This window comes from Hirundo rustica, chromosome 7 (genome assembly GCF_015227805.2).
Source record: "Hirundo rustica isolate bHirRus1 chromosome 7, bHirRus1.pri.v3, whole genome shotgun sequence".
Lineage (NCBI taxonomy): Eukaryota > Metazoa > Chordata > Aves > Passeriformes > Hirundinidae > Hirundo > Hirundo rustica.
In genome coordinates, this window is record NC_053456.1 from 14,274,880 (window position 1) to 14,301,935 (window position 27,056).

A 27,056-nucleotide genomic window follows, 5' to 3' on the forward strand; every position below is an offset into this window, starting at 1 on the left:
TCTTGCTACAGCCTCAACAGCCTGCCATGGACCACAGCCTCCACCTCCAGGAGTAATGTGTCTGTGGGGGTGCAGGCTGTAGTAGGAGGAGCAACAGGACAGAAGGCAGTTGGAAAAACACAGCCTGGCACAGAACTGAGGAGTTTTTTTATCCCTTACTAGATAGCACAGTTTGTGCAGCTGGCATGGGAGATCCTACCAGCTGCCTACAAGGGAATTTCCTGCCATAGTGTAGAGGTTGTGATAGGCAGGTGAGTGCTCCTGCCTCTGCCCACGTATATAAACTTAACCCAGGAACACCAGGCACTTGATTTTGTCAAGGACTTTAGTGACAGGAAAGCACCATTCTGATTGTAATGCATCACACTGGAAAGCACAAGATGTAGTTCACAAGGCAAAAGAATTTCATTTTTCCCTCAAAAAATGCTAATTATGTTGCCCTCATTAAATGCTAAACACATTGATCCACTGGAGCAGAGAGCACCATATGGTTATTCACGATAAAATACATCTCTGGAGCCCTGTTGCAACAGTGGGACCCTGCTGGAGATGGATGTGGGGAAGGAGTGTGGAGCTGAACGCGCACGTGTGAAAGCCCAGGTGCTGCTCAGATTGTAGTGCAAGCCAAGTTCCTTCCCTGCAAAGAGGGAAAGGGTTCAGAGCCAGGTCCAAAGCTGTGTCTCTCTGCTCAGCAGCGATCTGCTGGCTCCGTGGAGAGCGGCTGGAGCTCTGCTGGAGTCCTGTGGGCACACGAGCCCCTGCAGCCCTGCCCGCTGCTGGCAGCACACAATGCACACATGCCAGCTGCCCCTCTGCTCTCCTGTGGAACAATCAATGCAACAGTCGCTAAAAATAGGTCCCTTCTTTCAGGGGCAGAGGGGTGGCTTCTCTCGATTTTGCCGAGCGTCCGCTGTTCCTGGATAACAGCCAAGGAGCTGGTGGTCAGGTCAGCTTTGCGGCCCTGCTTCTCCTGATGGGGCCAACTACAGGGCCCACAACGACTGCCCCCCAGAAGGGACCCTGCCCAGCTGGATCGAGAGCCCCACAACATGCCCTGTGGGGACTGTTCCTGTCTACACAGCCTCTGTACAGCTGACAGATCAATGGTTTGCTCAGTGGTTTTTTAAAGCATGCACATTGTGGTTGAATGTGTCCAAACCGGGGTTCATGGTGAAGAAAAGGTCACTTTGCTGCCTAGCTTTATCCCAACTGATCTGAAGGTAGGATCTGGATCTGACCACTCCAATTAACTCCTGATAGTTCCAGTTTACACACAAATTGGGTAAGAAGTGCATGAAGAGCATGGCAAGCAGTGCATCAAGCTGAAAGGCAAAAAAGACTTCTGTATATTCTCACAGATCTCTTCCAGGTATGCCAAAGCCACATTTGCTGTGTGGGCTGCTGTCAGGTCTCTCCTCCAAAGACATTTGCTGAACTTCTCTGCCTTCTGCTCTGCCTTTAGGGTGTCATCAAGCCAATGTGCAGGTTTGGTGCTTCCTCAAAACTGATTCCCTATCGCAGTAGCAATTCTTCCAGCTTTGTACCTTGGGGGACTGTGTAGACCTGAATGAAAACATCTGCTTGCCTTTTGAGAATGGGATCTATACAGATAAAGACCAAGACCACAAAGACACCTCATTTCTCAGTTTGTGGGGTTTTTTTTTTACTTCGTTGTGACTTTGACTCCTAAATCCTTTGATTACTGAGGGCCCAAGTGACCTGGCTAGATAACACCCCAAGGCTATCTCAGCCTGGCATTTCCTCTAGAAAGCAAAGCTCGTTTAAAACAAAACCCCATTAGTCTTGGCAGGAAGCTTGAATTGTCACTGTTTCAAGGAAGCTCCATTAATTACTGTTCCCACTGCACTATGAAAGATCAAATGCTGTGGATCAGTTTTAATTGGCTATTGATTTCTTATGTTATTACCTATGGTTGTGCTGAGATGCTGTCAGATGTACTGGATGTTTTTGATTATTCTTTCTGGCAGCTGGGATTAAAAACAGCAGGCAGACATTTCCTGATCTGTAATGGATTGCCGTGACGTGCCAACAAGAATCGTCGGCTGGATGAATGGTCCTCTGCCTATCTTGTGCTGCTGAGCTGCAGTGCAGTTTTGAAGGCAAATACCATCAGGGACCAGCCACGGAAAGAGCAGGAAAAGCTTCAAAGAGCACGAGGATTTAGTGTTTGCAGAAGTGCATTGCTGTCAGCACCAAGGCAGGGTGAGCAGGAAGCAGGGACTTGGGCACGGACAAAGCAGAAGTGCCCATCAGTCAGTGCTCCAAGGAGAGGCAAATCAGATTACTCTGGCACTGCTGGGGATAACCCCTCAGCACACCAACTTCAGGGATACCCCTGTGTGATCCCAAGCAGGCCAGCACACACACACCACAGCGCCACAGCCCTGCGCACACAGCCTGTAATGGCCCTCCTGGGACACGCTTCTCCCTCAGAGCCCATCTGGGGGTGCATAAGCCTACTCTGTGACATGCTCTCATTAGCTGGCAGAGTTCCTCCTTGTTTAACAGGAGATGCTTTCCTGTCCTCCTGACCCCAAATGACACCTTATTCTACAAATGTCTACTTCCCCTAATTGCACCTTGACAGAGAGAGAGGCAAACCCCTCCTTTCCCTACCAAGGACAGTCATTTAATTAACAGGCAGGTATCTCTCAAGATATACAGCCCAGCTCTAAGCTGCTACTCTCTCTACTCAGTAACTGAGGCCTGTGAAGGCTCATTCCATTTATCTGTGCATTTCGATAACTGCATTTCTGTTAATCTCTCATTGTGCCAGCTTCCTGGATTTAACTTTCATGGACCACGGAGAGAACAGTTAATCAAATGAACAGTCCCTATCCCACTACTCATTCCCTTCCTGGTTCCTGATCTCAGATGTCTGTGCTGTAGATGACTTCATAGCAGAGCAATACCTGTGCTGGCACCATCACCAGTTTCTATTTTAATCCAACTCTCATATCTGTCCTACAGACATGACCAGAGATAGCACAGATGAAAAAGAGATCAAAATCAAAGACATTGAGGCTGGCTGGATATCAAGAAGCATTTAATTTTTTCCTCCTTCACAAACTGGGATCATCTCTCTACAACCTGTTCTTGACATATGTTTCCTAACAGGTTCTTAAAAAAAAATCCAGTACTGAAGGTTCCTATAAATCCCAAGCAATCTTTTCCAGTGCTTATTGCTTTCCTGTTAGATGTCTGAGAGCCAGGGGGAGAACAGTTGAAAGGCCATTTTGCCCGTCTTGCCCAGATGGACATAGCTTCTGGTGCTTGGGGCCATATCATCTGTCCTGCTGGTCATGAGGAGCAGACTGGTTTTACTTTGGGTGGGGTTTTTGTTTTCATCATGGGTGAAGAGGTAGATAATGGCTCCTATCCCTTCCAACTGTTTTTATGGGGCATGCTAGGATCTAGAAAAGTCCAAAGAAAACTAGTATATTACTGAAGGTTAGTGACTGAGGATCAAATCCAGAGCCCTGGATTTTTCTTCCATGGATCAATAGTCTCTGAGTAAACAGACATATTTTGAGGGTTCAGCTTGGAGATAATCTGACCTCTTCAGAACAAATGAGGATAGCAACAACCAGATGATCTGTGCTCAGGGAGCTGTATGTGCAAGGAAGCACTCATGCCCTTTGACTCCACACTGGAAAGATCAATGCTGCCATGGGATTGCCCACGCAAATTGCCACAGATATCTCTATCTTGGAAAATTGCTACCTAAATCCCTTACTGACGTGGTAGAGAGGAGATCACACAGAACAGCTGGGCAGTTGCTGACTGCCTGTCTGACTATAGTCACACTTCTGCAGAGTTGGTGACTTCTCCAGCTTTGAGACTCCACAGTGCCAGAGAAGTGTCCTGCTGAGCACCTCCAGTGACAGGGTGCATAAATCGGCCTCCTGGACAAGAGGCACTGGCTACCCCATAGATGTGAGACATCCAAGTACAACTGAAGTGCAAACTGGCAGGACATACAGAGGAGCTCTGTTTCAGCACATCTACTCTTCAGTAAGTACCTTGTCTTTCAAACCTCTGCTCCTCAGTGAAAGAAAAACTTGGGGGTCAAGCTGGAGGAAGAAAGAGCTGAAATTCATACAGGTGCTGTAGGACCTATGGTATCACATTCTGCTAGCTGAGGCTGCCCAGCTTGTTACAACAAAATGTACAGAGAGAATCTTACATTAGCTGGGAAAAAAAAGTGTGGTAGAACTCAGTGCACCTAATATCCTGCCCTCTCCTCACAACTGAGCATTTCTTAATTTTTTTTCTTAAATATTTCCTACCCACCCAGAGGCTAGGTAACAAAAGAGGAAAAGGGCTCTACCACAGAGGAGGAGACTGAATTGCACAGACAACACTTCAGTATTTCAAGATCGATTGCCACTGTAATTATCCATAAGAGGTTTTATCCTGAACTTGCAGAAGAGGAACTAAAACCCAGGGATGAATAACAGGAGGCCTTGGCCATGCTGTAAATAAGGAGCAGAACTTTCCAGAGCTGCCTTTGACCATTTGTGATCCAAAGACCCTGCATGAGGCAGCAAGGTTTGGAAGGATGAAGAGAGGGAGAAAAGCTGTTCCACAGTGAGGAAATCACTGCAAGCCTTCTCGGGAGACATTGCTGCATCCATCACAGTTGCACAAAGTTATACTGAATGAGGAATTCACCTCAGTTGTGGTGTTCATAGAATGGGTTGGGTTGGAAAGGACCTTAAAGATCTCATTCCAATCTGCCTGCCTTCGGCAGGGACAACTCCCACTGCTCCAGTGTGGCCATGAACACTTCCGGGGATTGGGCACTCACAACTTCTCTGCTCCAGTGCCTCACCACCTTCACAGTAAAGTATTTCTTGCTAATATCTAACCCTACTCTCAATCAAATTAAAGCCACGACCCATTTCCCATCACTACGTGCCCTTGCCCTAAGTCCCTCTCCAGCTCTCTTGCAGGCGTCTTTACGTACTCGAAAGCTGCATCCCCAGACCCTTCTCTTCTCCAGGCTGAACAACCCCAACACTCAGCTTGTGTTCACAGGAAAGAATTCCCTTTTACTCAACCCTTTCCCCTGGCCTGATCTGGCCTTGCCTCCCAGTGGGGACACACCAGCCTTTTGGCTAGTGCTAATGCAGCCCCCTGAAATCTGCAGGGCTGAGGAGAAGTCACTCAGAAAAGAGAGGTGACCACATCAACAGCCAGGGAGTCACAGCTCCTGCTGAAGATCTCATTTGTCACTGAGTTTGAACTGGGCAGAGGAGGATGAGGTGGGGAGGAGAGTGAACACATGCTCTCACTAGTGCTGCTCAGAGCTCATTTTCTCTCCACTGCTGAGCTTGGAACAGCAGCAGCAGTAGCAGCTGTGACTGTAAAGAGCAAAAATGCACTATACAACCAAGTTTCACACTGCAGGATGGCAGGGGCTGAGGGCTGGCAGCATGCACACAGGAGCTTCTCTGCAGGAATGGAGAAAGAGCTCACATGCTCCAGAGCAACCATCCCCTCTCCTGGATGAGTAGGGGTGGGCTGCCTGGCAGCACAGGCAGACGTGCTGCACACAGTCCAAGTGGAGCCAGCTCTGGGTAGTTGCTGAGTGCTGGGCAAGAGAACCCACGTACAGACATGTTAACTCACTGCATCTGTAATGCTTCCCACTGGCTTTTGAGTCTGTGGGAAAGCCAGCGTGCCTGGCACCCCAGGACTGCCAGCTGTGCGGGGAAGAACACGAGACAAGGGGATGCCCCAAGTCACGACTCTGAAATGTTCCTGGGAATAGGATGTCTGCTTGTTCTTTGGCTGGAAAAAAAAAATAAAATCAAAGCTTCCAGTTTAGGGCATTATGCTTAATGATGACATCAGTGGAGATGCAAATAAACTTATTTTTCCCTCAGAGAAGGTGGAAAAGAGAAATAGAGGCCAAATCTTTAGAAAAAATAACAAAAACAAACATACAAACAAAAAAAAGAACCTAAAATCTGATCTGTCTGCCCAGTTCCCCTTCAACTCAAGGTTGGCATGGTTTGTTCTCTGCTATGTGGGAAGATTTAGCTCCTATTAACAGAGAAGCTAATCAGTCCCCCTCAGCTCTTGCAGCTTTATCAAAGCCAATTAATGATGTTACTGATGTCTGCCCAGGCCAGAGCTCTCCACTTCTTTGCTCTGCCAACAAGGTGACACATGTGCACACCACACATGCAAAGGGAAATTTTTTTTCCACTTTAAATTCCCCCAGCAAGAGGACATCGCCTACTGTGCCTATTGTGCTAATATATGAGTGCTGCCCATCTCTCTTTAACCCCCTTTGCCACACTTTGATCCTGGGCAGATGTGGCAGCTCCACCAGCATCTCATGAAGGAGCAGGATGATTTCCACAGACCAAGCTCACATCTCATTGCTAGCACAGTGGTAGCAACAGTGAGAGGAACTGTCCTTGGTCTTGGCAGGCCCAAGTCCTGTGCTGGAAGGCTGCTGAGGCCAAGAGCCATTTGAATCTGGATACCAGGGTGTGCAGTCCTGTCCCTGCCACCCGGTCTGTTTTACTTCTGTACCCAAATTCCAGCAGTTGCCACTCCGGCTTGCTTTTCCCAAGGGCTGGAACGGGGGCTGTTCCTCCCTCTGGAATGGCTTTTTCCACACATACACATATCTGCCAAGTCAAGAGGACTGTCTTTCCCCACTGAGTTGGGGAGGGCTTCTTCTAACTATAACAGTGATGGCAGGACCCAGACCTGAAGAGCTCCTTTTCGCTTCCTGTCAGGGTCACTTGAACCGACAAAGTAATCTCATGGCCTGTGCTTGGGTGGACACTTCCCAGGGGTACATTTGGAGGTGGCTGGTGATCACCAGAGTGTTTCAGGAGCTGCTGAAGGTATTGGGAGCTATGTCTCTCCACCCTGCTCACCGGCACTGGTCCCAGGGAGACTCTGCTGGGGTCAGGCTGCCAGCAGCTGCTGTGCTCTCTGGGCTTGTGCAGTGTGAATGAGGCAGCTGCACCCTCAAAGAGCTGCTCTGTACCAGCAACTTGACAAGGACCCCAGGCTGGCCCGTGACATGGTTGGGACTTGCAGCTCCAAGGTGGGCCAAAGAAGGGGAAGCCACTCCTGCCTGGCAGAGAGACTGGGCTGGAGAGCCAAGGAGCTGCATGTGGAGAGACCCTGCCATGCCCGGTGTGGGGCAGTCCCTAACTATTCCAGGAGGAAAGGAGTTTCTCTAAAGCCTTACACTCCCCAGCCTCCCCCAGACCTCCCCACCCACTTCTTGCTCTGGAGAGACATCTGCTTCTCTCTGGCGTTTTTGCAGGTCCCTCTGCCACCCCAGCCAAGGAAACACTTTGGAGCCGCCCACATGAGCTGAGAGAACAGTGAAAAATGGGCCATAAAAGCAAAGAGGAGGAAAAGCTGTGGACACGCAATCCAAGGCAAACTGTCTGGGCTGGCTCTCCACGCCATCTCCCACTCTCTCCACAGGTGAGTGAGCGGGCGGCCGTGGCCGCGGTGTGAGATACGATCACCCACCTATACAGACAATGTCCATGAAGCCGTACATTCCATAGCAGATCTGGAAGAGCAGGTCCTGGCGCTGCCACTTGGCTGAGGGACTGAAGGTCGACCAGATGAGCCACGAGATACTGGCGATGAGGAAGAGGGAACCCAGGATGGCTGCTGCTATCTGAACCTTCTCAATGACTGTCAGAGAGATGGCCTGCCACTGTACAGGGAGGGGACAAGAGGGAGGGAGGGAGGATAAAAGAGAAGAGATTAGTTACTTGGAGCACATCGCTGTTTTACACCATTGTGGTGGCTTTGGAGATCTCAAAGAGCACCAATGGGCATAGGTGCTTTCACTCCGTCCACATCTGGGATGGAGCATGGCAACTGCTCAATGGTGCATGGTCTTGCGTTTCTTGACAGCACTGCCGAAGAGGCAATGGAAAGGAATCCTGCATCTCACCAGAAAGCACAGTGACCTGAGCAAGGCAGGACAGATGAGGGCAAGACACCAAAAATAACATCCCTTTGACAGTAGACCTGTGATGGCTGTCACAAACCAGTTCAGTTGCTCCCTCAAATAGAGGTCAGACAACATCCTCTGCCGGGGCATCCCAGTACCGTAAGGGCAAGTATCTCAAAGAACCAAGCTTTCTTTTGAAGGCCTCACATGAGCTAGCTCTGTGCCAGTTCGTGAGATCTGACATGATCACAGCCCTAGGTAGGATGTCACAAATGGCAGTGCACAGAACTTGCTACAAGCAACACAAGTTGCTGTGGTCAGGACACCCTGCCTTTAGATGATGACATATTCAGGCTATGTTCCAAGGTAAACATCAATGCTTCTTCCTCAAAAGATGAAAAAAATAGAAGTCACTCCTACAAATTCATTCACTTTGTCAAATAGCTTTGTATAAGCTACACTAAAAATATTCTAAGCCTGAACTCCTCTCTGCCATCTAGCATAAAACATCCCCACTCAGATTTACACTGCTGAGAAAACTGTCCTATAAAACCAAGAACAGAAATTGGTGTCTTTAACAAGACTTGGGGATGAGGTCCATAGCATCTCCTGCAAATCAAAAATCAAGTGTGTAAACAGGCTGTGGAGCCTCTCTCCTGGCACTGAAGTATATAGGCCACCTCTAGCTGTGAGATACATGCCCTTGAAATCACATGGGACTGACAGGAGGGTAAACAAAGATGGACTTCAACCTCCTGCAGGTACAGAGGATTCAGATGAGTTGAAAATTTTTAGCCTCAGTTGAAAATCTACATTCAGTCCAAATTCGGCGCCCCTGTGAAGTGACAGTCTTGTGAGATCTCAGTGCCCTGCATGTTTGTCAAACATGTCCTAGGACAGCAGGATCACCCAGCAAGCCTTGTCCCTCTGCAGTGCAAGAAGGGAGTTTAAGCACAGGATACCTCTTTAATGTCCAGGGAAGCCAGGAGTTAGCAAAGCTTTTCGCAAGGACTTTTGAAGCCTGACTGAAGTGCAAGGACAAGAAGGGACTGGTGCTGGCTTCAGCCAGAGGCTGAGGTCTGCGGGTTGCAACTGCAGGAGATTCCTCTGCCTCTGCCAGCCTTGCTCCTTGGCTTACATCCTCCAAGGGCAGGCAGCCCTCAAATTGTCTACCCTGGATGTACAGCATCAGTGAGGTGGGCGGTACCAGCTTATTTGGAAGTTGGCCACAGGAATGACCACAGAGCTGCTGAGCAGAGAGAGAGCTCGCTCACCACTGAAGCAGGACTGGGCTCAGCTAAACCCAGTCTCCTCCCCCAGCTTAACTACTCCAGTCCCTTTCCTGCCATCTGCCCCAGCAGCTGATGACCCCAGCCAAAGGCAAACACTTAGCACTAGGGACACTCAGAAACCTTTTCAACAGCCCATTCCCACTCTGCCACAGCCCATCCTGCGCCGTGCCTACACCAAATCCAGCCACATGTCTGGACCCTTTGTGCCACTGAGGAGGTTACACAGTGAACAGCCTGGGGACCCAATGCTGCAGGGGTGCTGGAGTCCACAGGAGAGGCACAATGGTGCAGCTCCTCTCCTGACATAAAGCAGAGCAAAAGCCACCCAGCACCCATGACAAATCTGGTTTCTGAGAGTGGGATAAGCAGCTCTGCCATCCTCCCATCAGCTCTTCAGCTTTGTTCTCAACAGCACCGTAAGCCAATGCAGGACAAATTTGCAAGTAATGTCATTAGCCAGAGCTCCAGGACTAAATTCATGTGGTGGGGAGGGAGCTCGGCTATGTGCGTGGGGTTGCAGTTTCACCGCTGCAGCTTTCCCCAAACCTCATCTCCCTTTCCACTGCCTGTGGCTGACTCAGAGGGAATGGGAGTGCTGGGAGCACAGCCTGGTGCTGTGTATGAAGGCTTTACTGCAGGTCCCTCACACTGACCCGCATGCGCCTGTGCCAGCCAAATCATTCTGCATCATTTCTCTCTCTTGAGGAGGTAATGGACTGGCTCCTCACCATCTGCCTGGCACACTGCAAGGCCTCTGGTAGCAACAGGTCCTCCCAAGGCAGGAATTAGAGAAGAAGGGAAGAGAAGAAGGAACTGTTCTCTACAACCAGAAGCCATGTACAACCAACAGCATGGCTTTGCAGAGAACGGGAGGCTCAGGTGTAGCACTAAATACACTGTCAAAGGGGATGGGGCTCAGAGAACAGAAGAGTTACACCTGAGTGAAAACCTCAAACCCTGCTCCCTTTGGCTGGAACACAGAGGCTGAAACACTGGCAGGGGCAGTGCCTGACACTGCTCAGCTGGCAGCGGCTGCTGGGAAGTTCACTGTGGTGATAATGAAGAGCCTGGAGTCTGTCAGCTGTGCCAGGGGGTAGGAGGCTCTCCCACTGTGTCTGGCAGTAAGTGACAGTGACACAGAGCAGCAGTCCGGAGTCTGTTCAGAAGGTGGCACTGGGGTGTGATTACCCTCTGGCAAGGAGGTAAATGGGTCAAAGCTGAGCATTGGGGAAAACAGCCAGCTTACAGAAGAATTTAATATTTTCCAGTTTAAAAAAAAAAAAAAAAGGAAAAAAAAAAAAAAGGAAGTAATAAATGTTGTATTTTCTCTCTGGCAACCCTGAGAGCTGCAATTTAGCAGCCCACATCTAGCTTGAGCCACTAATAACTAGAGGCATTATTTCTCATATTTTAATTCCATTTTGCTACACCTCTTAGCATATGAGACAGAAGATCTTAGTGTGAGACAGAAGATAGAGCCTGTTACCCCCATGAGTCCTGAGACAGAAAGGTCCAAGAGCTGTTCAGAGGTGGAATGTGCTGATGAATTTCAGCTGCAGGAGCTGGGCTTGATGTGTCCCTGCACTGGTAGCCTTAGGAGCTCACCTCAATCACAGCACTGTGTCTTTCAGATTTCATAACAGCCTTTAGAAAATCACTCCTCTTCCTAAGTCCTCTCCACCCTCATTATGGCCATCAGACCTGGGATTTGGCAGGTGACCCTATCATCCTTGGGTCACCACTAGAGCGGCAAAGAGAGGTCTCAGCAACTCTGGAGTCCCTTTACTGCCACATCTGAGACCCCCAAAGCTCTCTGAATGCCTGACAGCACATACAGCCCCCTCCCTCCAAATCTCCAGCTCAAACATTCAAGATCTGTTAAGATCACAGTGTCAAGCAATCCCACCTTGTGGGGAGAGACTTAAAGTTGAGTCCTTCTTCCCTCAGCTGATAATGACTCAAGCTCCTGGTAGTTACTGAGCTGCACTGAAGTGCACCTTTAGCAGCTCAGCTCAGCCAGGCTGTCAGTCAGGGACGTGACCTTTAGGCAGGTAGAAGGCTCTACAGATGCTCTGCCAGTGCTGAACAGGGCAGAACTAAGGACGTGGTGGTACCAAAAAGCTTTAAAGCCTCCTACAGGATAATAGGATCAGCTTTGTGAACTCCAGACTCACAGTGGCTTCAGAACATCCCCAAGCAGGTCTCTGTGATGGTCTGTCACCTGAACTGGAAAAGTGCTCCAGCCCTCCAAACCACTCTGGAGAAGCTGCCTGCAGCTGTCTGTCCTCTGCTACCACCCCCCTGGGCCCAGTGCTTTGGCACACCACCCATGTCTGCAGGTGCAAAACACCATCTCAGACCAACTTCCCCAAGGTTCCCCATTTTGCCCAAATCACAAAGCTCTGCAATGCAGATGCTGCAGAAAGGGCTTCTGAGGAGCTCAGGTCTGACACTTGTGATGACTTTAGTCAGGGTCCAAGCTGGTACTGGTGCCTTCGAGTCATGTCACTTGTTCTCTTGCATTGTTTCATAACCTGCAAGTTGTACTTGACACAAACCTGTTTCCCTATTTGCTCCAGTGCTTCTGCTTAGAGGCTTGAAAGCAAAAACCTGCTAATGTAACACAGATGAGTAATGCCATTACTGTAGTATTTAGTGCCTGATCTGTACTTCGCTTTCTTTGGCACCTGCAGTCTACAAAGGTTCCCAAGCACGAGCATGAGCATATCCAAGGCAGATACTGCCTGCAGAAGACGTCTATGTCTTACTGCAGCAGCTTGCAAAGAAGTCTCACTTGCTGGAAAAGCCTTCCTGCACTCCCCTGAGAGCTCCTCCATGCCTGCCTCAGGCAGTTCAGTTTATTTTTATTGCTGTATCTGACACGTCCCCTTAATACACATCATTAACATCCTGAGCTGTGCTAGTCAGCAATTTAATTCTCAGACCCAGGGTCACAAGCAAGAAGAGGTTTTTCCTAGAAGGTTGGAGAGGATCATTTGCAGCACTGCTTAGGTGTGGCTCTCCCCTTGGTGCTGTCCCAAGACCCTGGCCATCCTCCTCAATTATGTCCTGGAGGATGGCTGTTTTTTTATAAATTCACCAAGCAAAATCAAGCCACTGCTGTGGCATAGCTTCCCTGCTGTACACTTACAGATGCTGTGGCTTATTCAAATGCTAGAAAAGCAGCAAGGAGGAGGGAGGGCCCAGTAGGGACATGTAATAGAAATGTGCAAGGATGAAAACCTCCTCCTCCATGTGCAGAGCATCTGGTAAGACTCAGGCTACAGCACCGGCATCCTGGAAAATTCCCGTTATAACGCACAAGCCCTGAAGTCTGTCTTTTAGTGACTGCACCCATTGCTTGCAGGCTGCAGCTGAAACTCAGCAGGGACTAGCAAAGCTCATGCTCAACACAACTGATTCAGCAGGCTGGGACAACCAGGAGACATTAGTTAGCTTGCCTCAATCTTTTTAGCTCAGGATCTCAGGCTGAAGTTCAAATACCCTGTGAGCTCAGCCACTCTTGCAGATGTGAATTTCCTGATGAAGAGCCCATGTAAGAGCACACATCAGCTCCTAAAAGATCATCATCATGGACAAAATGGAGCCAGATTCCAACCACAGCACTGGATAACTGGGGATCTTTGGAGCTGAAACAGCCCTCAATGCAGGAAATCAGAGGTAACAGTAAATCAAAGTTGAACTCCTCAAGACTGCAGTTGTTGGGAAGGCTGGTTCAAACAGATTTTCTCTTTGCTAAAATCAGAACATCAGAGTGGACATGGCTCAGGAGTGACTACAAAGGAGCTATATAGAATAAATACACTTCAGAGGTCCATTGAGGCAGACACCCACTCCACTGTGTATCAGCACCAGGGTGCAAGCAGTACTATCACGTGTTTCTAAACCCCTGTGTCTTCAGGGTCTTTTTAAAAACATGGGCTTTACACAAGTATTGTCGTGGAGGGAAACATTTAAACTCTCTAAGCCAGTGATTCCTGTCTTGGTGACCAGCAAACTGGAGAGCAGGAGGATGGATGGATGGATGGATGGATGGATGGATGGATGGACGGATGGACAAAAGCTCTGGATTTCCTAGTTGCTCACAGCTGATGGAATATTTTTGCTCTATCACTGCCTGACTGCTGCTTGGTAGGACACCTGCTATGTTGTCCAACAACTTTAATCCCCCAGTCTCAGCAGGGTAGCAGTGTTGCTGCTTTAAGACCTTTGCTCTTAAATGCCTGCAATCCAGGGAGTAGGGAGTAGGGTGGGTTAATTTATAGAGACTAATTCTGCCAAAATAGCAGACTAAAGGTCTCTCTCTGGTATGAAACATCATAATAGCCTGGAGGCTGGAAGGAGCCTGTGTTAATTATGCATGAACCCGACTGTAACTTCTCTGCCCACACCGTGAGTCTCCAGACACATCTGGCCCATGCTGTGCTCCTAAGCACTCCAAAAAATATGCAGCAGATGTCAAAATGGGCAGAGAAACATGCAGGTCCCAGGGAACATGTGGGTGTTGGATGTGCTGCTCTGCTCAGACCAATTGGACATGCTTCAGGGAGCCCAGAGTCTGCCAGCTGCCTGGATTTGGCTTCCCAGCAGTCTATCAGATGAGAGGACGTAGGAGAAAGGTAGGCCATGTTGCTGGTTAGAATGCAGCCAGGCTCAGAGCATCACCCAAACAGGTTATATTTGACAAGGACATGAGGCCTGTGTGGTCCTTGCCTGTATTATAGCTGGTCTGGAAAAAACAGTTGACCTTGACTTCCTACAGCATTTGGCCTCTGAAAACTGTGCTTGAGAAATTCAGAGATTTCTTGTAAGAATAAAGCTGAGCTCAAGTTCCAGCAGACCCTGGGAAGAAAGGTCAGGGACTTTGAGATATGCCTGTATGTCCATCTGGTCTGTGTTATCCACAGGTGGAGTGCAGACCAAGCAGAAAGGATGCTCCTCCCATCTGCACATACTGTGACATGTTATGGGATACAGTGCTGGGACTTTGTGACTCCTGTGTCTTCTCTGCCTCCTTTTCCCAGCATCTTACCAGATGGTGAGAGCCACTGAGAAATGAGGCATTCGTAGTGCTGGGTTACAGGGGGCCCAAGCCCTTAGTCCTGGTAGGAAGTCCTGGCCTGGTGCATTAGTCACTTTCCACAAGATTTTGCAAATTAATGCCAGTGTAGCATCTGCTCCCCAGCAGTGCCTTTGTGCTGGCACCAGACAGGGCACCCAGGCACGCAGCTGTAACTCTACACACTGCATTTATTCCAGGCCAAGTGGCTTTTCACTCCAGTTGCTTCCTCCCATCCTCCAAGTTTCCCAGTGCTTCTGTGAGAAGTGCTGTGAAGTCTAAGCCAGCAATGTGAAGGCTCCATGCCCCGAATCTGCACATTCCTCTGGGACCCTTCCTCCCGGAGCTCAGCTCTCCAACTCAGCTGTTTCTGCCACTCAGTTTTTGTGCTCATGGCAAAGGCCAGCAGATCAGGCCACTTTCTGTCAGGGGAACCCAGAGAGAGAGAAGCTTTGCACAGGCTCTGAAATGTGTGTGTGTGAGGTGGGAGCTTGTCCATGAGCAGCTCCAACAAACTTTAGCCCAGTGAGGAACAGGAAGAAAGTCACTGACCCCTTGCCCTGAGCCACCTGAAAGTGCAGAGCATTTGGAAGTCACTCATTAAAGGTGGTTCTGGAAACACAAATGCTCACAAATTTGTACTCACAAACCTCCAGTGCTGCTCAGTATTGCATCCCCAGTCTGAGACACAGGAAGCATTAGGGCACTCATGGAGCAGCTTTCCAGAAATAAACAAAAGCTGCTTTGTCCACATCTCCCCCCCTGTGTTTCAATCTGCTCTGAGTTACTAGAGCCAAGAAATTAAAATATTCTGGGTCTGAGGCTTGGGATGAAACTACTGATATGTCCAACCCATGGCTCATGGAAAATTGAAACAGAAGCTGTAGGGATTCTCAGAGGGCTGGCAGGTTTTTCCTTCCCCTCAGCAAAGTTTCCCCATGATATCCCCCTAATTTCACTACTTCATTTAAGTCTGGAGTCCTAATGGGTTGTCCCTTTTTCCTCAATGTAGCAAGTGACCTCAGGCCTAGGAAAAAATCATACAGAGATCGCAGATTGAAGGAAAGAGTGGGAGTTTGCATTCCTGCACTCCCCTGTACAACCAGCATTGTCCTTGCCTCCTGACAGAGAGTCACCCACACAGGGCCAGGCACTGGACAGACTGAAATCCCTACAGACATCACCCTGGTCTCTAAACCACTTGAATGCCTCTCCAGTCCAGATTATGCTGATTATGCAGTAGTGCCTGGATGTAATGTGCTTCCTTATGGCTGAGGCACTAATGGTGCTCAGCAAAGGCATGCAGCAATTAATGCATCTTCAGGTATTGCCCCCACTATAAATCAATAGCTATTAAGGACAATTTATCCCATTTTTAATTGTCACAGAGGTTTCCCATTCTGAATACTGATTTTAAATCACCAGTCTGTACTGCAACTTATTCAACCACAATGCTTTTGAGATAGAAAGAATGTGGGTCCTTGGACAGCTTTCAGACACTCACATCAAGATGTGCTTTACCTGTTGCGTGCACGTCTGCAAAAGTCCATCAAGAATCAGGCTTGAAGAGACCAGAGTATCAGAGTCAACACCTCTGTGCCATGCCATGGTTGTGGGAGAGCAGTAAAGGGACAAAGGTGGTGAGATCAGAGAGAAGAGCTCTAAGAACCCTCCATCTGCCTCCTCCATCCCTCTTGCCAACACAGCGGAGTCTCAGCAGGAGGAGATCAGGATTAATGGCACAACTATAAACACCTGGAGTCTCAACTGCTCCCTCACAGGCTGTGTGCTCTGTTGCAGTGAATCCCAAAATGGCACTGTCCTTGCCTGGCCCTGGAGACAGGCACACCTCTGGTCTCCAGTGGATGAACACATTTGAATGGCTGTGAGGTGTTACAGCACTATTGTGGAAATTTCAGCAGGAGGCAAGTGAATATAGGAATTGCCAAGGACAGAAAGAGCAGACTCCTGAGGGATGCTCCCAGAACCACTGAGCAGAACACAGGGCCTCCTTGGACCAGCCTCTGGCAACCCTTTCTAAGCGTCTCAGACGTATGAATCCCTGTGCACAGGGAAGCAAAACCCACACAGGTAAAATCCACTTGCTCCAGAAACAAAAACTGAAACAAGAATAAATAGACTTTGAAATGTCTCTAGTACCTTTACCTGCAGAGGGTTCTTTGTGCTTATGGCAATGACGTGATACTTGTAGTAACACAGCTCACAGCTCCAGCAGCCTCTCTCGCTAATCCATTTGATCAGACATGGCTGGTGCGTGCACTTCACAGATCCATCACATCGACACGGGCTCAGCAACTCCCCCTGAAAGAGACAGACAGCATCAGTGAGGCTTCCCTCCTTCCAGAGGCATGGCACAGCATGGCACACATAGCACGGCATGGCAGAAGCTCCCTCATCCACCATTTGAACTTTCCCTTTTTACCTGGTTTGGCTCAGGCAATCATGTTGATTCCATCCCTTTTCCCTCTAATAATGCTTGGCTGATGTGAACTGAGACTCTCAGGGATGTAATGGTCTCAAATACTGGGGTCTTGCATGCCTTGTCACCAACACAGGAAAGGTAAATGAGCACAACTCTTACCAGACTCCAGAGGACCCACACTGACCCCAACCAGTGGACACGCCTCTGTTGGTAACCAGATGCCACTGGTTCATTGCTCAGGTTTTTGTCTCCCTGCTACCTATTTTAGAAAGTGAGGCTGATGGTGGTGAGATGGCTTCTGCAGCAGACTGATGTCCTGCTCAGACCAGGGTAGCTTCCTCAAGCCCAGGCAAGCAAAAGGTCCTCAAATTTCTCTCCCACACCATCCACTTTCCCCAGACAGGCATACTGGTGAACTACAGGGCTGGCTATTTGCACCCTAGAAGCAAGCAAAATGGAGAACAAATTGTGTCCTGCCTTGTGACCCAGATAGTTATGAGTGATGGCCAAAACACTGAACCTCCTGGCTCATTCCCTTGTTTCTGGTGTAGCTTTTAACAGGGTATCCATGAAAGCTCCGTATTATCCTGATCCATCTGCTATCATCCTGTTTACCATGGGACTAAATTCCTCTCTGCACACAAGGACAGAAGCTCCTTATAGTTGTTTGCCATTGCTTATTTAGGTTATGAGAGAGCCATTACCTTTTATTTTGTTTAGTGTTTAAAAGCCATAGCATAGATTTCAGTAGTGTATTTATCTGAGCTCCAAGACTAAAAAGCTTTTAAAGGCAGGATAAGAATATCTATGGGACAGAGAAGGTTGGATCATACTTTCAGCATTGGGGAGAAGATATTTGCTCTTATAGCCCAGATCAAACTCATCACTAGCCTGGTGGAGCACCAGGATAACAGACCCTTGGCACTGGACATTGCTTGATATGGTAAAAGACATCCATTCCAACTGCCTCGGGTTATGAACCAGATCCTGCTCTTGCTAACCCTGGTGGGAAACTGTCTCAGCTTCTAGGTCACTACATCAGGTCTCAGGACCTGAGGAACTGAGGACAACACTGGGCAGGAGTGATACTTATTTTCTACAAAACCTAATGCAAATGTTAACCATTTCATTTGTTTCAGCTAGGTGACCTAAAAATGTCATCTTTCATGAAATTTTAGCAAAACTGTAAATAACTGTTTATGTTACAAACCCAGCCTTGGTTTTACTTGTTACTGGTTTTCATTACATATTGGAGGGGATACAAAGGGAGAGGGGGAGCAAGGAGGGTTGTAGGCTGCATGAACCTTTTCCACCTGGAAAGGGGTGACATGGCAAACCAGAAGCATGGAAGCAGGAAAGGATTAGATGGGAGAAAGGTGCACATGGGAATGAGCACTGACATTTGGCAGTCAAACTCCTCATGTGAGGTCCAATTTGAGGGGCTCAGGTTTGGCTGTGCAGGTTTGTGCCCTTGGCTGAGACTGGGGTGGGACATTGCCAGTGTGATAAGGAGCCCAGAAGAGCAGGTACTGCCAGACAAGATGCAGAAGGGGAGGAACCTTGGCATAACTCCTTCAATTCCCCGCTTGCCAAACCTCCTCCACACCAAGAGCCAGCCTGGTACAAGGACCACTGCTCTGTGCCTCAGGTGTGCGCTTCTCATCTCAGTCCCCAGTGCCTTATTTTCTCAAAAGCTTCACTCCTCAGCACACAAGTGCAGCCCCAGCACCAAGGAGGCCACGCAGAAGCCTCCCAGGTCTGCAGCATCCCTGCCTTTCCACCTCACTGCACACCAGGGTCTCTTGCAGGGCTCAGAATGGTGAGTGCAGGACCCGGGCTTTGTCTAATGAGCAGCTGGAGGCATCGATGATGAGGGATCAGGAATGCAGCAGAATGGAGCAGGAACTAAGAGAACAAACTCCAGGCAAAGGCAGAGGGGAAAAGCTGCAGCTACAGCCTGGATTCACGTTGGCTTCTGGGGCTCTGTAATAAATGAGTCTGTGAAATCTGAGCTTCTCTCTTCAGAGCCAAGAAACAGAGTTAGTAGATGTCCTACAGCACCATGGGGACCCAGTCTCCCTCCCTAACTGGGATGCTCAAACACAGTCATGCCAGCTCCTACAACCTCAGGATTCAACTGTGGAGATGCAGCCCCCAGTAACTTGGATTTTAGCAAATCTAGCAAAACCTCGATTTATCACATCCAGCCGTCTGAAATATTACATCCTTGTATGTGGCACACAGCTATTTTTGCATACTGTGAAGCCCAATTCTGTCCACAGCAGGCATTTGTAAAACACTGCCACATGCACACACGTGCACATGCACTCCTGTACCAGAAGAAAAACAAACACCAGGGGCATATTAAAGGAATAAATCCTTTATTCCTTTAATAATACAGCAAAGGAGAAGGAATGTCATTGCTGGCTGTACAGAGAGCTCAGGAACAGACCATTGCCTGTGACACACAGGAAGGTTTTGCTGTACAGAGTCCTCTGCTGCTAAGAGCTACAGGAACACAAAAGCAAACCCAAAGTGAGACACAAATCACAACAATCAGAGATGGCATTAAATCCCTAACACCAATTTTTTCAGGTTTGTAGAACATGGGTCTGCACAACATATTCTGCAGTGCTCAAACAGCAGCATTCCCCCCACTTCCCTTTGGGGACTGCTCTCCAAAAACCCTTTTAAGGCTCTATTTCCTGACTTCACAACATTTATTTTTGCAACTTCCCACTGTAGAGTTATATCCCATCACTGGGATTGAATCTAAGCAGCCTTTTTCCTTTGTCAGTAACTAGTGGAGAAATGCTCCCCAACTTCAAGCTTCCTCCTCAGCTTGCTCACTACCATCTTATTATTTTAAACACTCAAGCGTGCTTTAGAGTCAGGGCACCTGCCTTTTTGTTTTGCTGTTATCAAAGTCTAAGTTAGAAAAAAACAGAGTCGACAGAAAGGGAAGGGTGCTCTGGCTCAGCCACAACCATTTCAACATATGCATGAAATACTCTTCTGTATTTCTGGAAAGAGTGATATACCAAGCAATTATATATAATATTCTTCCCTATTTCTCACTGTGATGGGAGCTTGTCTCAAGGAGCAGCAAGTGCAAGGCCAGGTTGAACTGGCTTTACCCTGAGGAGGACAGTACTGCTGGAGATGAACCAGTAGTGCAGGTCTGCTCCAGCTCTGTCCTTCCCATCTGGATTCCCAGTCTGTACCCACTGCAATACGTCAAAGTGGTTAATGATTATCTGGCCCCTGCTATTTAAAGCCTCCTGGGAGGAATGCTGAGAAAGGATAGGGAAAAAAAAAAAAAAATTGCCAGTGAGTGCTTGTGGTGCTTGGTGTATCCAGGGAGAAAATAACCACGTCAGGAGCAGCGTCACCCCTGTTGAGTGTTGGTGGCAGTGTTTCACCCAGCTTTTATCTGTCATTTATCAGTGCTGGGAGCCCATCCACACACTGCTGCCACTGCTGCAGCTGCTCACCCACCAGCGGGCAGACATGGGATGTGCTCCCCAAGCCTGTTCGTTTAACTGCAAATTAATCACAGCAAATCTGCCCCACCCAGTCTCCTTTAAACAGGGCAGGGCTGGGGATGACAGTGTCACTGGGCCAGGATGTGGCTGGTTTTCTGGGTTTGCCCAGCTGTGCTGATCTGTGTTTGGTGCCTGGGCTGCTCCTGAGCACCAGTTCAGCTGGAAAGAGCCCCGTTACCAACATCCTGCTACCACAAACATTAAAGCAAACATTTCGAAAGCCAGTGCAAGCTGTACAGAAAACCAAGACAGCTGATGGTGAACTTAAGACCAGCAGTTTTTCCTTCACCTGTGCATTTTCCCTGCTCAGGTATGCAAAGTAGCAAAAGCATCACTCACAGGAGCAGTGCCCTGGGCCAGAGCAGCTCAATGAGAAGGTGCTGAAGGTGTTGTCCCATCACAAGGGCTGCCATCTCTCTCTGGGGGTGTACATGGAGCTGCTGCTGCTCACAGATCTGCATGCATGCATCTGACTGCTAGCATTTATCTGAGTTTGTCTTGTTTGCAAAAGGATGCCAGGGTCATTTAATTTCAGGTCTTCTGCTGTGTCTCCAAAATATACGTAAATCTTCACATTGAGTTTAAATGCAATGGGAAGTTTTACTACAGCAAATAAATGCCAAATGATTTCTATATTAGGAACACAATTACAGACAAATTAAGTCCAATGGCAAAGAGAAGCCCATTGTTACAGAGCTGGTGAACTTCAATAAAAATGTACTAATGACCACTCTGTCTTCACACACTTAAAAGAGTTGACTTTCTGCCCTTCTGAACTAAACATGTGTTATTATTAACAGCATCTCAAATGCTGCCCCATGCATGCAAGCACAGTACCAGCCAGCACCAGGCAACAAGGGACAAGGAATAGGTAACTGTGTGTACAGATGTGTATATATACATATTATACTGCATGAAATCCTCCAGCACTGGGGGAAATTGACACAGAGTGTGGCCCCAGACAGGAGTGGACCTAGGTGTCCTGTGGTGTCAGGACAGCACAGGACATGGTTATGTAAGGGGCTCTGGTGAAATGGTATTTCTCCAAGCACCTCAGCAGAGCTGGCTGCTGATCCCAACCTCCATCCTGGCAGAAATCTGCTGAGAGACTTTTCTTGACCCAGCTGGCGAATACCCTAACTGGGCACTTCCCTAAAATCTGGAGAGCCTACCAGAAAATCTAAGCAAGTGATTAGAAGAAGAAGCCATCCAGACTGCCATCTCTGCGACCAGAATTGGCTCATTGCACAGCTCCCCCACAAGACCTGATATCCCTGTGGCATGCAGAGACAGCACTGCCCATGCCAGGCAAGATCTGCTTGCCCTGGGGTGCTATGAGTACCCCCATCCCAACAGCAAGAGAAAATGCAGATCTATAAAAGAGAAAAATCCAGCTCCGGACAATTGTTTCTGTTGCTCAGCTTTGATTTTAAGTCTGTTACTGCCTGGCTGAAGTCTCTGGTGTGTGCTCTCGGCCTGGCAGCTCCTTGGGTCAGGATCATGTCTTGGCAGGGCTCAGCTGTGGTAGAGGTGTGGGCCCCTCTCTAGGATTCCTCAGCCTGTCGGCAGTACGAAGGAGCAGCCACTGCTGGGCGTGTCAGGCTGGGGGGGCTCTCAGATGGGTGTGGTGGGGGCACAGCTCGGCTTTTTCATGGTTTTCTGCAATTTTCAACGGGTATTAGCTGTTCTGGCAGCCCGGTGAACGGGGCACTTATCTTTCACAGGACGACGAGAAATCCAGCAACAAGCCTCAGGCATGTCTGCCTACAGGCTGGGTGTGAGCAGACAGGGATCTCAGCTTCAGTGCACCCAGCAAAACCATCATACACCCCTCTGGGACCATCAGGAGTATTCTGGTGACGTCTGGGAGTGTGGGTGCCTGTTGGGAAAGGGATGTGTCTCAAAAGGTCCCGAGCTGAAACCCAACAGTTGTTCCACAGTGAGCCTTGTCTGAAAAGCCATCACGTCTGCAGAGCTCCCGATGCTCCAAAAACAACACAAATTGCCTTTCCACCCACAGAGGCTGCTACTGCGGCACCTGTGAGGAGTGCTGGGGCTGCCATGCTGCTCAGGCTTTTTCTGCACCTCTGATAAAAACATGGAATTTTGCAGCCACAGCTGCGAGGAGGGCAGGGTGGGACCTGTTTCACATCCTCCTTCTGCTGGAAAACTCATCCCACCCCAGTCACAAGAGGCATGACTTCCCAGCTGAGCAGCTGATGCCCACAGCCTCTGGCTTTACCATGGACCAGGGAAATTTTAAGTTTTCTCTGCTCTTTCCCATCTGCAGTGTTTTGTGCCTGTCACCACTGCTGAGACAGACAATAACAGAGGTGTCAGCTCAGAATTTGGGAGTGGGATGGAGAAGTGGGAAGGGAGACTTTCCCTTTTCTGAGCATTACCATTCCCCTTGGGGACTCTTCTGCCACTGCAGAGCTGAGGGACCATCACCTCATCTTGGTGCCCATCAGGGTAGGAACGAAGCTTGCCCATATTTGAAGTCAAAACGGGTTTTTTTTTGGTTGAAGCAGATGACTCAAGTCTCAGCTGTGCTGGAGGCAGACAGTGGGTCAAATCCCTGTACCCTCATGCCCAACAACAGTGCGGGGATGTGGGGGAGAGGCATCTGACCGGCTCCTTCTCAAGGCTGTTCAGCAGAGAACAGGAAAGTCCAAGAGGGCCCTGAGCTGCACCATTGCACTGGCTGCCCTCCTTACCAAATTGCTCCTACTCAGCCACTTCTGAGCAGGGTGTTCCAAAGCAAGACCCCTCATGGCACTGTGTGTCCCCAGGGGACCCCCACTGCTTATCAGGAGGGATGGGTGCCACGTCAGAGAGGTCTGAGGACAACCTCCGTACCCCACCTCCCCACAGGGTAAGCAATGGTGCCACTCAGCCAGGCAGGAGCCTGGATGGGTTTCCTCTGCACACAGATCATCACTCAGCTCTGCCAAGGAGCAGGAAAGAGGATGCCTTTTCCTCCCTTAATTGCTAAAACCTTAAAGAGCTCTGTAGGGCAGGAGGGTGGGAGAGGGATATAAAGGAATAAAATCCCATGAAGAAAGGAGGAAGAGGCTTGAGAAGTCCTGGGTGCAGAAAGCCCGGCGCATTAGAGAGGCGGCTCTGGCTCCCTCAGACAGGAGCCTTTGCTGTGGTGACTCATCCTGGGAGCAGCCTGGAGCAGTGGCTCTGCCCTCGCTCCTTCCCTGATCTCCAGGGGAAGGTGACTGAACACAGCTCCACTGAGCTTAACGTGAACTGTCAGGGAGCTGGGGCGCATTTGCCTTGGTAACAGAAGAGAAAAGTTGCAGAGTTTAATATAAAATATTTGGACATGACCCAAACACTTTTCACTATAAAAAAAGAAAGAAGGACTTAATCTAGGCTAGGGCCATTTCAGTATTTATCTGACAGCAGCTTGGTCATGTGTTTGCCCATGGCCTGGTATTATCCAACAGCTCTGGGCACTTCTTTGCCACTACTGGTAAAGGCCAAAGGGAGTTGATTCAGGAAGAGCTGGGCGTCTGTCCTCCCTAGAAGCAGAAAAAAATGCATTTTTGTGAGAAATATAGAATCACAGGGAATTTTGTGTGCAATGAGCTATGGAGTATTTTAACACCTGGTTTCAGGCCAGTGAAAGGTGAAGGGCACATTTGATTTAAGTCCAACTTGGCCAGGAAAGGGAGACAGCATGGAAAGGGATACTTGGGGATTGGTTCTCACCTGAGTCAACCACTGCAGGGGAAGTGAGAGGGAAGGACAGTCCCTAAGGGTCCCCTTAACTGGGAGGAAAGATGCTGAACTCTATCTCTGTGCGCAGGTCTTGCCAACAGACAGGCTCCTCTCAGAGGAGATTCCTCTGAACAGGAATCCTGACCCATCAGTTTTCCTCAGAGAAAATAAGCAAATGAGACCAAATCAGAACAAGTCGGTCCTCAGAGCACATCAGTTCCTCAGCAAACACAGGGACCTGCAAGCACTTCTGCCATGCTGTTGTTGCCACCAGCGAACCCATGACAAAGTAGCTGAAACTGACTCTGAAAAACTCTTCCACTAGAACAAAGTCAAACCTTACCTGAAATATGGAATAAGGAATCAGGAATTAATTATCAATAGCCCAAGGAGCAGAGAGGTTACCGTATATGGTATTTATTTGCTTTTTTCTCTACAGAAGGTTTTTCACAAGACAAAATACTTGACTTATGTGTTCTACAGCCCACTTCATCCTAATGTCACTGAACATGTTTTTGATTAGCTGATTTAAGTAATTCTTACTAAATGTTGCTTGGTTGCAAGGAATCAAAAGGCAAGTGTCTCAAATATCACCTGCTGTGCCTCATCAGGTGTGATAATAGCACCGATTAAGTGAAGAGCCTTCAGTGCATGGGAATCACAGCGCTGCACATGTGAAATCAAGATACCTGAACACCCCTCAGCACTTGGGTGTTGCAGAGAGTTCAGCTCCACACTTGTCCTGAATACAGAGTGGAGCTGTTTCAGCATCCCAGAGGAGAAATGTTGTAGTCTGTATTTCCTGGGGTTTCGCCCAAAGTACTGAGGGCTTTGAGCTTCTGGAGATTTACTGTAGACCCCAACCTTTTCATGAGCTAGAATACTCTACTTCAGAAAAAGAAATCCACTGTTGTTTCACTCTGGCTCTTCTTAATTAAATTTAAAGTATTTCAGACAATACTTAGATTTATTCTGTGTGAGATACAAGAGTGAACTCAATTTTGCTCCCTAGGATGTGATGCTGGGATAAATCTGATGCGACACCATGAAGTCAAACAACTCTTCAGTAGAAATCAAGTACCCTTAAGTTCTGGCTTCTTGTAATAAATAGTCAACCAATTGAAGAGGTATTTTGTTTGATTTTTTTTTCTGTACAAATGGCTTTCTTCACTAAAGAAAGCCTCATCTAAATATTTTTTTTCTAATTTTTTTAATGGGAAAATAAAAGATACCAATTATTCCTTATTATCTCTAAGTTCAAAGTATAAAAAGAATGCTTTCAGAATGCAAGTACCAAACAATGTAATTCCTATCCGAGATGTGCTCATAATTCAGCAAATTGAACTTTGCAGCTACTTCCCTGGGAAGCTGTTCATAAAGATATTCAGCTAATGGCCATTTCAAGAAACATTATGCCATCAGCTGCTGAGCAGAAGCCATGGAATATCCATAGAAATGGATGCTGGTTTGACTCTCCAGACGATAGACCTCACTTTTAAAGACAGTGAAACAAACGGACCAATAGGCTTTTTTTTTTTGCCTTTTTTTTTTTTTTTTTTTTTTTTTTTTTTCCCCTCTCAGAGAAAGCTGAAAACCCCTGCAATATTAGAGCTGAGAAAATCTTTGCCTAGTCTTCCTGGGTTCCTCAGGAATGAGAAAATGGCCAGGTGCTACTGGCAGCCGTACAGCAATGAGATGTTCCTTCCAAAAGTGCAGCAACTGCCTAGGAGCTGCTTTGCCCTGGTACCAGCAGCTCATCAGTGGAGGGGAGCAGAAGATGATGGCAGCCAGGATTTGAGGGTTGTCATTTGCCACAAGACCCTCAAGTGACCCCCGGTCAGGACTGGGGGAGCCATGTACACATTTAAAAAGTTGAAGCCAACAATAAGGTGCAAACAGAAGCCCAGGGCGGATCTCCATGACTCGAAGGCAGTGTTTCCCATCTGGGGGTGGAGATGAGGACACGACAGGAGGGACTGTCCCAACAGGTCTGGTTGGGAATGGTTATGTAGGAGCTTTTTCCTGCACCATTTGGCATGGTTAAGACTAGCAGCTCAGAGATGGAAACCCTCCAAAGCTATGTCTGCCTTCAAAGCTGTTTGTGTCTCCTGTGGCATCAGGTAGAGCTTGAATGTGGGCTTCTGGCCTTGGGTGCACCTGGGGGAAGGCTGAGGACAGCCTGGCAGGGCTGAAAGGAGAAGTGAGGTGGGAGATAACAGACATGGTTGCTGCAGCAGCCAGGAAGACATTGTATAAAATAATGAGCGTGGTTTGTTTACTTTTAGCTTCACTAGCACTGTGGGACTGAGCTGTTTCATTAAGACGTGTCCTGATCTGCTTCTCCTTTCTGCCTCCCAGACTCAAGGAGAAGAATATGCAATTATAAAGTTCACTCATGTAGAGCCCTTCAATTACTGGGTAACTCTGTTATGGCTTTTCCAAACATTACAAGACTCGTGCAATAGGACATGACATCTGAAGTAATTCATTTTTCATCTGCTGATTAGCAGAAATTAAAATGGTTCTCAGAACATCCTAATTTATGTGAGATCAAGTTCCTTATCATCTTAGTGGTGAAGGCATTTCTTTCTAGTGTCTCAGGAAACCCTGCAAGCAGAGATGCTGAACAAAAATACATGAAGGAGGCAGAAGAGGGGAGAATAGAGGCCCACAGGGTCTGCAGGGTGATGGAGCTCCAATCCTTGCCTTCCAATCCTGCCATAAGGTCACTTAAATGTTTGGCAGAAAGTCAAAATGCTTGCTGGCACAAATGTGCACTGGAGGCAGAAGAACCTCCTTTTGAAATGATGCAGCTATGGAGTGAAGCCAAACTGCCTTTACTGGCAGTGAGCTAAAAACCAGCCATAAATATAAAGGATTTCTTCTGCAGGTGTCTGCCAGCAGCAGCAGAGCAGCTGCCTGCAGGATGCACTTGTGCCATGATGATGGATACCACTTAGGATCCCAACAGGTGCCAGCACCTCTCCAGTGG

General features: G+C 48.3%; 1 protein-coding gene across 1 annotated transcript in view; it reads right to left on the minus strand.

Moving 5' to 3' along the window:
* Nucleotides 1-27,056, minus strand: part of MARCHF4 (membrane associated ring-CH-type finger 4) — a 95,500-nt gene that overhangs the window by 10,702 nt on the left and 57,742 nt on the right. Inside the window, 2 exon segments of the mRNA XM_040069908.2 lie at nt 7,537-7,729; nt 16,511-16,666. Coding sequence (XP_039925842.1) covers nt 7,537-7,729; nt 16,511-16,666 — 349 coding nt within the window.